The 10,762-nt window shown below is 49.9% G+C and overlaps 2 protein-coding genes across 2 annotated transcripts; both read right to left on the bottom strand.

Moving 5' to 3' along the window:
- Positions 1-169: 169 nt before the first annotated feature.
- On the bottom strand, positions 170-7,365 carry LOC108093067 (CLIP-associating protein). The gene is made up of 2 exons (XM_017192977.2): positions 6,672-7,365; positions 170-4,875 (listed from the first exon to the last, which is right to left on the bottom strand). Exon 2 carries the CDS (start codon positions 4,839-4,841, stop codon positions 348-350), a length of 4,494 nt encoding a protein of 1,497 aa, XP_017048466.1. The 5' UTR covers positions 4,842-4,875; positions 6,672-7,365; the 3' UTR covers positions 170-347.
- An 829-nt stretch (positions 7,366-8,194) lies between these two features.
- Positions 8,195-10,020, bottom strand: LOC108093240 (asparagine synthetase [glutamine-hydrolyzing] 2). Its single transcript, XM_017193215.1, has one exon. The coding sequence runs from the start codon at positions 9,959-9,961 to the stop codon at positions 8,285-8,287; it is 1,677 nt and encodes a 558-aa protein (XP_017048704.1). The 5' UTR covers positions 9,962-10,020; the 3' UTR covers positions 8,195-8,284.
- Positions 10,021-10,762: the final 742 nt, after the last annotated feature.

Genomic DNA, 10,762 nt, shown 5'->3' with positions numbered 1-10,762 from the left:
AGGGGGGTTTGGGTGCGGAGTTGGCTACAATTTTAGTACAATTTGCTGGTTCTATCGCTTTAGTTTCCGTACATGTATAAATAGTTTTTCTGCTCACAAGAGAGGGGCAATGGCCCTCGCTATTTCGGTTTGGGGGGTTCATTTGCATCCGATTTATATACGAATCGCATCGAACAGTTACACATTTATCGGATCATCGGTAATAATTAGTTATAAATAATTAGTTAATGTATTATATATCATTAAATGTCCGCCGCTCCTCACTTCCTTAGCTGGCCGAGTGGTGTCACTGCGTCCGTGTCTTATTTGTGGTGCTGGTGCAGGAACCCTGGCGAAGTCCCCCGAAATCATGACGACGATGCCGCCGACGAGTTCTTCGTCGAGCTGCCGCCACCGCCGCCGCCACCGATGCAGTTGCGCTGCTTCTCGATGTACACGTTGAGCAGCCGCACCTTGCTGGGATTCAGCACGGAGAGCTTCGGCTTGACCTTCTCCTCGCCGAGCACGAAATAGAGCTTGACGATGCAGAAGACCGCCGCCTTGCGCACCATCGATTGCGTGTCGTCCGCCGATCGCGCCAGATTCGGGAACACAATGTCCAGGTGGGCGTCCGTGATCTCCGAGCCGTGGTGCTCGGTCACCTCCAGCAGGATCTTGATGGCGCACAGATTCGTGGGGAACTCGCCCGTCGCAATCACCGGATTGACAATGTTGATGGACAGGTCCAGCGGCAGGGAAGGCGCTATCCTCGGTATCATCGAGTCGATGTCCCGCAGAGCCTCCTTGCTGTGCTGATAGCACTGGATGATCTTCAGCAGGATCAGCTCCAGGAAGTGCATCCAGTTGTGGCGCATCTTGCTGCTGCGCATGATCTTGCTCAGCACGTGCAGGCCAGCGATGACCACGTCCGTATGCTCCGCCTCCAAAATGTTCAGCAGCATCCGCATGATCGACCTGAAGTGCTTGTTTGGCAGCTCACAATTGCCGCCCTTGATGCAGATGCCCAGGTTGGTGAGCGACGTCTGTAGCAGCTCCACGGGCTGATCTTTTGTGAGGGTCAAGGCCACGCGCACCACTTCGCTCTCCATGAGGTCACTGGCCAAAATCAGCTCGCCGTTCTCCGCCATATTCAGCGAGAACGTGGGCACCTTGGCATCGCCCGTTGGCTGCGGCGACTTGGCGATGTGGGCGGCTCGATCCCGCTCCAGATTGTCCAGACGCATGGTGGCCGACTCCGGGGTATTCGACTGCGTGGTGTTGGCTGACGATTGCGTCTTGGAGTTGGAAGACAGGGAGGCACACGAGTCCTGCTGACCCTGATCGTGGTACTGCAGGTGTCCATTGAAGCCATTGGGCGCCAGCGCCGTCTGATACTGGCCGCCGAAGCAGTGCCGGATCTCCTCCGACGTCTTCTGGATATTGTGCTGAATGGCGTCCAGCTCCGAGGAGAAGAGCAGCTCCTGCTCCACGGACGACTGCCGCGAGCGGGGACTAGTGGAGCTCAGGCTGAGCTGGTGGTGGCTCTGCAGCGAGGCGAACGGTCCCACCGAGGGACTCTGCAAGGGCTTGGGACTGCTGCTGCTCAACGGAGAGCTGCTAGGCGAATTGGCACCCGAGTTGCCGCTTTGGCTCTGTCGGCGCATGTGCGACTGAATGCAGGAACGGGCCGAGTCCTGGTAGCCCTTTGGCAGGTTGGCCAGCAGCCGGGTCATCTGCGGAGTGTTCAGGTTGTACAGGGCCACCAGGCAGCTTCTGGCGTGCGAGCGCAGCTCCATCGACTTCTGGTCGCCCGCCTGCTGGGCCAGCTTGAGGACCGTCCGCTCGCAGGCCTGGCTCTGGTCGCTGGGGAAGTCGCTGCTCTTGCAGTACGTGTTGGCCAGTTCGGAGAGGAAGCGCAGGATGGCGATGCGCGTCTTGGTTGTCGGCGTCTGCGTCGAGTCGGAGATAATCCTGAAGAGCTCCTTGAGCTGGAGTTGCGTGGGGAAGTATTCGTGCACAACCTGCAGCGTCTTCCAGATCTTGCTGTGCATCGAGTTGAGAAGATCGGTGCCCAGCTTGTTGAACAGGCGCGTCAGCAGGATGAAGAGCCAGTCGTGCAGCTCGGGAGCATGCACCAGAATCAGCTCGGTGACCGTGTCCAGGAACAGCGAGTACACCTTCGTGTGCGTGTCCATGAACATCTTGCGGAACATGTCCAGGACGCACTGCAACTGCTGCTGCGTGAGCTCCTTGCCGTCGGCCAGATACTGGGTGAGGCTGATCAGCCCGTCCTTCCGTTCCGACCAATGTGTCGAGGCGCAGAACTGAATGATCGTGTCGATGTCGTCAAAGGGCGCCCGCTGCGTGCTCCAGTCCAGTCGGGTGTGGCTACCACTCAGCGAATAGTTCGATTTGTTGCCCCTCGTGTAGCTGGAGTCAAAGGATCGCTCCGAGCACACGGAGCTGGCCTCGGAGTCTATGTCATCGGACTCGTCTCGTCCCAGCAGCTTCCTGCCCATCCGCATTCCACCGCTGCGCATGTAGTCTCCGGACACATAGTCCGGCTGTCCGTCTTCGCCGACGCCCAGTGTGTGCTCTGCTTCACGGGATTGGGCCAGGAGTCGTGCTGCCGCCGAGGGCCTCACGGGATTATTCCTCTCCGGCGTTCGCCGTGCTCCCGCTCCCGTCGAGTACATGCTGCGCTTCATCAGGCCACCGCCTCCTGATCGAGTTGGACTCGTTTCCCTGGAGCTCGCCGTACTTCTGGGTATGCCAGAGGCCTTCTTCGGTATGGCGCCAGTGGCTCCGCGATAGTAGCTACTAATTCCGCCGTACTGATCCCGCAGCTTTGTGCTTGGCGAGGTGGAACGTGATCCTGGCTGTGACTGCGAGACACCTGCTCGTCCGCGAGGGCGCGGCGTCACCGATCCCGGTGTGGTGGCCGGCGTGGCACCGCTGTTGGAATTGAGGCGTGGTCTGGGCAGCGATCCACTGGCCGCCGCCCCCGTCATCGGTGTCTGGTTGGAGTTGCTCGGTCCCAGCGGCTTTCTTTGCCTAGAATAAAGTGTATATTGAGCCCGGGCTTTGGCTCTTTGGGCAGCCGCCGTGTCCACGGCTGAAATGGATCGCATACTGGCCGCGGGCTTCTGCAGGGTCCCAGGAGTTCGGCCGATGCGGGATACAGTGCGTCTAGTTTCCGGCGGAGCCACACTTCCTCCTCCTCCTCCGCCGCCACCCTCGCGCTCCCTTTCCAACGCCCGCTGGGCGGCTATGTCCAGAGTGCCATATATCTGATCCGCCAGATCGGGAAAGTGCCGCCTGAACTCCCAGTAGGCACACCTGGAATGCCGGCGCGCATCGCAGTCCGCATCACCGATGGATTTCTTCAATGTATCCCGCAGAATGGTGGCATGCCGCTCCAGCGCCTTCGTCTGCCACTCCTCGAAGAGCAGCACCATCAGCTCGCAGAGCGTGGACCTAATGTCCTTTGATTTTGATTGATTCAGTGTGTCCGTGTAGATCTTGAGCAGTTTTGGCGCATGTGTGTACTTGATGATGTACTTCAGGGCTATCGTGGAGGCCGAAGCAATGACCTTGGCGCTGTTCTGGATCAGATTGATAAGCTGCTCCAGAATGCTCCAGCAGAAGGCATCCAGTTTGTTCCGCAACGTCTTGGACATGTAGGCGATGGTGATGCACGCCTCGCGGATCACCTGTGAGCGCAGCTCCTCTTTGAGGATGTCCAGGAAGCTTAAAGACAGCTCCTTCAGCTGGACGGCCACAAACTGCGGCTGGGTGTGGTAACTGAGGATGAGCAGTGCCCGGATCTTCTTCAGAGCATCCACTCTCTTTTCCCAGTCGGCGTTCTTGTCGCTAATGATCACCAGTATTTGCTTGTAGATGTCGTCCATGTCCTTGGCGTGGAAGATGCTCAACTGCGGGACCGCCTCGAAGCTTGATTCAAAGGTCTCCATGGTCACGGCACCGGCATCACCGCTCACGTCGTTTACACTCTGTTTGGAGCGCAGCGATGAAGAGATGGCCGAGTGCAGAGGTCGCTTGATCATCCGGGTGGGTCGCTCCCTTATCCCGATGTTGTCCGCCTCGTCCAAACCAACTCCATTGCCATTGCCATTGGTGTTTTTAAGGGCGGAAGGCAGCAGAAGGCCCTCCTGCTTCACCTGATCGAATTTTTGCTCCAGCATCGCCAGTTTCGAGGCGGGCACGTCATCCATGCGACGCAGGTCCGGCCGCAGGCGATCCCCCACATGCTTATAGATCTCCACCAGCGTCTGGATGGCCGCTTCTCTCACGTTCACCGTGGGATCGCCGAGGAGGGCACAAACTGGCGGAATATAGACGCGCACGCTGAGCTGCTGGGTGCCGTACTCGTGGAGAGCATTCACTATCGTCTGCAGGAACTCCTCGCGCACCTTGGCGTTCTTGTGCTTGAAGCAGCTGGCGGCCAGTTTGTCGATCAGCACCTGAGGCGGAAGCACTCGGTGCTCCATGAGGTCGCGCAGCAGGAGTTGCGCCTTCTCGCGGACCGTGTCCCTGCTGTCGCCCAGCCGATCGATCACATGTGGCAAAACGGTCGCTGTGTATGCGTTGAAATCGCTGCCCAGGCGCTTGATCAGCTCCGAGAACGCCTCCAGGGACTTTTGTGCAATCTTAAAGTGGCTGCCCGTCAGCCATGGCATCAATCCATCGATGAGGAAGCCCATGTCCATGCAGACAATCGAGTTTGTGTCGTCGCTCAGGAACGTAACCAGATCCTCGGCGAGCTGCACCTTGACGCGCATATCCGCCTTGGGCATCTGCTGGATGAATCCATCCAGATCGCTGGGCTTTCGGTAGGCCATCTTTCCAGCTAACCTTCGTTCGCGCTGCCGCAAGCTGCAATAAACCAGGAATTCGTGTTAGTGTGGCTGCAGTGTTTGGCAAATTAAATTAAAGTTGCATGAGGCTGGTGCAAATTTTGGCGCAAGGATGCAAGGACCACGAGAGGCTATTAAGTGTGAAATTGATGTGCAAATCGAAGATTTCAGAGCGGCGAAATAAACTGTGTTTTTCGTGTTTGACTGAATGTATACAAATGTGAGGTACAAATCAAACTAACATTTTAAATTAGAAATCCGTATTTGGGATTTGTAAACTACTAGGCGAGAAATTTGTTTATACTTTATATTTGAGGATTTTACCAATTACTTCTTAAGTAAATAATAGCTTTAGACGAAAGGCCGAACATATAATATTTTTATAGCAATAAAAAAGTTCTGCTTTATTTACCTAAGCAAGCCTATTCAGTAGAAATTTTTATTTGTTTATGTTCCTTAATGTTCCAGGTACAAATTCCCCGAAAGTTCAACTACAATGAATTCTATGCTCTTTAAAGGAGTTAAGTTGAAGTGTAAAAGATTTCCCCAATAATAAAAGAAAGTTTGTTGGCCTAGAGATAAAAGGAGTTCGATTATAAATGATCTATTGTCAAGAAATCATATAGAGTGACTTATAGGATGCTTTATCCTCTCTGATGAAATATTCCCGCCAAATCCTGTACATACCTATTTATCGCCTATCAAATGGGGACTGCTCGTGCGCAGTAGAGCCTTAAAAAGCGGTAAGAAGCAGCAACAGCCGCAGTTAGTTGGCCAACAAATTGCTGGTGAAGTCACAGGCCAGAATAACGATAAAACGAGAGAGGAGTGGGCTCAAAGAGAGCTGGAAAAGTAGGTGAACGTCTGTGCGGGTGGGGATGGGCATGGATACATGGCTACATGGATACTCAGATACTTGACTGCCAGAGTTGCAGGAGGGTTTTGGGGGACCACAGACACCCAGATGGTGGGGCGTTGTTACGTGCACGAAACGTGAATCATCTCAGGGGCTCTGAGAGCGTGACGAAGTCAGGGGCAAAGTGGGTGGCGGACAGGAAGCAACGTGCTCTGTCTATGGATTTATATATGGGGATTCGAATAGCAACATTTTTGGCATTGTGCGCTGCCGTCACAAAACAACAATTTGCGTGCGGCGAGTAATATTATTTTAATACACAGAAACAAAAAAACAACTCAGGTTTCAATTATTGAGCTTTTAGTTTCATAATTCAATTGGGGATCCTTTGAAATGTGTATTTGCCACGAACAACCAGTCCCATTTAAATTTTGAATTATGATCTCTAATCTTATTAGTATATGCAAATCCACAGTTTTTATTTCTGTGTAAAATTGGAATGGGTTGAATGAGATAATATATCTAAATTACTAAGCAACAACAGCGACTTGTTGAGAGAGTGAAAAAGAGAACGAGAACTCAGTGGAGAATTCGTTTCTCACTCGACTTAAAATTAGCATTTGCATACGCAATTTTCTATTTATAAAAAACATCAACAAAAACTCGCTTTCGTAACTATTGTTCAGGGCTTTTCACACCGATAAGATATGAACTTGTTAATCAAAGTGCTGGTATTCGAGGTTAAATTTAACCTAACAAAATGTTTGCCAGCAGCTGGCCGTCCGACTTTTTGGTTAATTAATTGTTGAAATATTGCCGGCGACGACGTCATTCAGCGGTTAAATGTCACGAATAGAGAGTAAAAGAGCGGAAAAGTATCTTATTTTAACACAATTTTGTTTTTGTACTTTTGAGATACGCACTCTCGCACACACACACACACACATTCACGTATATACCTATTTGCAAATCCGGCTGCGCTGCTTCTTCTCCTTCCTTCTCTTCGCTGCTTCTTTGCCTTTTTGTTTTGGGCTGGGCCGCAGCAGCAGTAAAAAAAATTCAACAACTGCTAGTTGTTGTTGCTCTTTGGCAAGCCGAAGAATTGATTTTCCAGACGTCGGTTGGAAAAAGCGTTGCCAAACACCGCAAATACGCGTAACGAGTTGACTAAATTAACTTTCGAGCACAGCCAAATTGAACAATTGCCCCCCAAAAAAAGTAAAGCAGAGATCACAGTTTTGCTCTTCCTATATCGCTTTGTTGCTATTGTTATTGTTGTTTTTGGGGCAGCGCAGTCAGTTTCACTTTGTCATTGGTATTTGTTGTTGTTGTCTCTCTACCGTTATTGCTGTACTGCAGCAACAACAAAAGCTCACGAATTCCAACGTCTTCGGCAGCGCTAGTTTTTCTCCCTCTCTCTCGCTCACTCCTTTGGGTGAGATGACGCGCTTGGGTCAGAGGTTTGGGTTTTGCACTTTGTCTGCGGTCGCCGAGCGTTTGCTGAGCCCGGCAAACATCACATTTTGCAGCGCCTCGGCACCGGAACGCTTGTTGGCCACGGCTTGTGGATAATTACACGGTTTTAGCTTGATTTTCGGCAGCGTTTCGCCACCCCGTTGCGTTGCGAAAAAAGTTTTCAGTGTTACTAAATGCCAAAAAAGTGTTGCTAAAGACCGATAAATACACCGGTGTTGCTAAGTTCAACAAAGGGTTGCTAAATACTGAAATAAATAATACCAAAACGTCGATATCCGATATTTTTAGTTTGGTCACTCTAAGTACCATCTCCAATTGGAGTGATATATCTGCAGGCGTTTTACATCCCTGGTCGACTTAATCAAAACTATCGAAATTCAAAAATTGGCGACTTTTAAAATTTATGAATTGGTGAACGTTTTTTAATCTGGCATGAAAAGGGATCGAACAATCGTCAATCATCAAAACTTTAATTTAAAAATGTAATTTTTTTTTTGCCATGTTCTATTGATCATTTTTAGGCAAAGAAGCGGATTCTTAAAAAAAATATTACATGAAAAAGTCAATCATTACTAAATTTAAAAGTATGACTTCTGAAGAATGATTCTGGAACACTGTATGAATTTAATTTAAAATGTTTTGAGATTCTAAAATCGGATTAAAATTAGATGGGTTGTGGGCTCGAGATGTTTAACAATTTACAATACAAATTACAAGTGTATCAAGCCTCAATTAACCGGCGCGCCCTATAATCAGAAACCCCTCTACTGATAGCAGCGAAAGCCCATCCTCAGTGGGTTGATTGACGTTTATATTTAGTAAATAGCAATATTGATTACAATGCACTTTAATTGTAATTGATGCCAGCTGGTTTCCAACTTAGTTGTCAAGTGAGGCGCACGTGTAGGTCGTCGAAACATATGGCAGAATAATTATAGCCGTAAGCCCGACGCCTCTACGGTGTGCTAAATAATTGCATATTTAAATAAATTGAAAAACTCTCGAGTTAACTGCCAATAAAATAAATTTATTGTATATGCTTCAGCGAACGCTGATTGGAACTGCTCTGACTAAACTAATTTAATTAACACTTTTATCAGTCTTTATTGACCTGGTGGACGGCCTGAGCCCGTCCGGATGGATCCTCCGGACAGCCCCAATCGAGGCGGGGCACCCATCTCACCACGGTTCGGGCAGCAGATTCTCCGGGAAACTGCTCAGCGAAAATGCAGCGATAGTAGTAGGCCTCTTTGGTGGTGGGCGTGTTGAAGGGGAACCGCAGAGCGGCTCCTGCGAACTCCTCATCGCTGACATGACTGGTGGCCACCCGCCGGATGCTGTCGATCCAATCGTAGCCCACTCCGTCGGAGAACTGCTCCTTCTGCCGCCAAAGGACATCGTCGGGCAGATAGTCATCCGCAAAGGCAGCTCGCAGGACATACTTTTCCAAACGCTTTTGCTGCTCTCCTCCGAATTTGTTTAGGGGTCCCGGTATCTTGTCCTCCGGTCGGATTTGCATCACATGGTTGACGAATCCCGTGTCCAGGAAGGGCACCCGCAACTCCACTCCCTTGGCCATGGCCACCTTGTTGGCCCTCAAGCAGTCGGATAGATGCAACTGCCGCACTCTCTTCACCAGCTCCTCGTGGAAGTCCTCGTAGTTGGGAGCCTTGTGGAAGTACAGGTACCCGCCGAAGATCTCGTCTGCTCCTTCGCCCGAGAGGATCATCTTAATGCCAGTGCTCTTGATGTATCTGGCCAGCAGTAACATGGGCAGACTGCACCTCACAGTGGTCACATCGTAGGTTTCCAGGTGGTAAACTATATCCCGAATGCCATCCAGAGCTTCGTCGATCTCGAAGACGATCTCCTTGTGATCGCTGTCTATATATTTGGCCACTCGCCTGGCGGCCTGGAAATCGGGTGCGTCTTTTAGGCCCACAGAAAAGGTTTTCAACCGGAAGTTGGGATCCCTCTCCCGCATTATCTTCGTGGCAATGGAGGCAATCAGACTGGAATCCACTCCGCCGGACAGTAGAGCTCCCAAGTGGACATCACACTGAAGATGACTGCGCACTGCAGACTCCAAATTGGCTCGCAGTAGAGCCAACTCGCAGGTTTGCTTTGGCACCGTTTTGATCCAAGGCTGCTCGAACTGCCAGCAAGTTTTCAGCTCACCAACCCTTCCGAAACGGGCCTCGCCAGGTGTGAAAGTTTCCACCTTGGAGCAGGTATCCACCAGGCATTTCATCTCGGAGGCAACCCAAAGGTTTCCAGCTGCATCTTCACCCACATACATGGGAATTATACCAAAAGGATCTCGAGCTAGCAGGACTTCTTTAGTCCTTCGATCGTAGAGGGCAAAGGCAAACATTCCGGTGATGTACTGCAGAAGATCCTTTCCGTAATCCTTGTACAGTTCCAATATGACGTGGCAATCGCTTTTCGGTTTGTAGGAGCCATGATTCTTCGCTATTTCCGCCGAAAGTTCCAGATAGTTGTAGATCTCCCCGTTGGCCACCAGAATCAGGTTGCCATCCTCGGAAACAAACGGCTGATCACCCATTTCCACACCCACAATTCGCAGGCGTTCATGGACCATGGCCACTCCTTCTGAGGGAATCACGTGGACTCCAGTGGAATCCGGACCACGATGCCGCTGCTTTCCACTTTGTCGGTAGGCCAGCTCACGCAAACTATGTTTGCTGCCGTGCAGGATTTGCGGGGGGATCGGTTCCCCATCCCTCGAAAATATAGAGAATATGCCGCACATTATTGGTTTGTATTTTTAGTAACTCAATTTAAGTCGTATGCGAGACCCGCACTGGAGAGCGTTTTAGAACTGAATGAAGGTATTTAGTCGCGAGCGCTCGTATTTATTGCCACGGCTCTCTTGGCTTTCTCCCTCAAAAGTTCTCTTTACAAATTCTCCCTCTCTCTCTCTCTATGTTTTACTCTCTTATTAATCATTGCAGGTGAGTTACACGTGCTACTAGTTGCGTCTCTCAGTTTCTAGAATCACGCATGTGGTCAGTGGAAAACCATAAATTCACCGAAATGTTGAAAACTTATCAAAAATAGTGTTAATAAAATTTTATTTTGTTTTTGATTGTTTAATTGGAACAGCTGTCGGCTGCTAAAAAATTGATTAAAAATATGCCGGGTCTGTTGTTTACCTCGCTCTTGGCTTTTAATCTCTCTCAATTCTCTCGGTTCACAGCTGATTTTTCTTTATCAACGATTTCGTCATCCAATTTATGCTTTCCCTTAGGGTACTCTAAAAAACAAAAATGTTTGAATTGTATGCAAAAAAAACATTAGCTTTATAGTTACCGGAAAAATGGTAATTTTTTCTTACTAAAATACAATAAAAACGAAGTTCTCTAAAGTATTGTTCAAAGCATTGATTTATTGGGAGACGTACGATCCCAACAAAATGCACACCTGTATTTACGAGTCAAGATAAGGGTGTAGACAGACCAGCAATTCAATAAATTGCCGTACTGTATATATCTTTCCCTGTTAGTCCATTTGAATGTGTGCCAGCAAACATAAATAAAGAGTGGCGCTTCAA

This window comes from Drosophila ficusphila, unplaced genomic scaffold (assembly GCF_018152265.1).
Source record: "Drosophila ficusphila isolate 14025-0441.05 unplaced genomic scaffold, ASM1815226v1 contig_106, whole genome shotgun sequence".
NCBI lineage: Eukaryota > Metazoa > Arthropoda > Insecta > Diptera > Drosophilidae > Drosophila > Drosophila ficusphila.
Note: the sequence above shows the minus strand (reverse complement) of the source record. Positions and strands in the feature narration are given on the sequence as shown.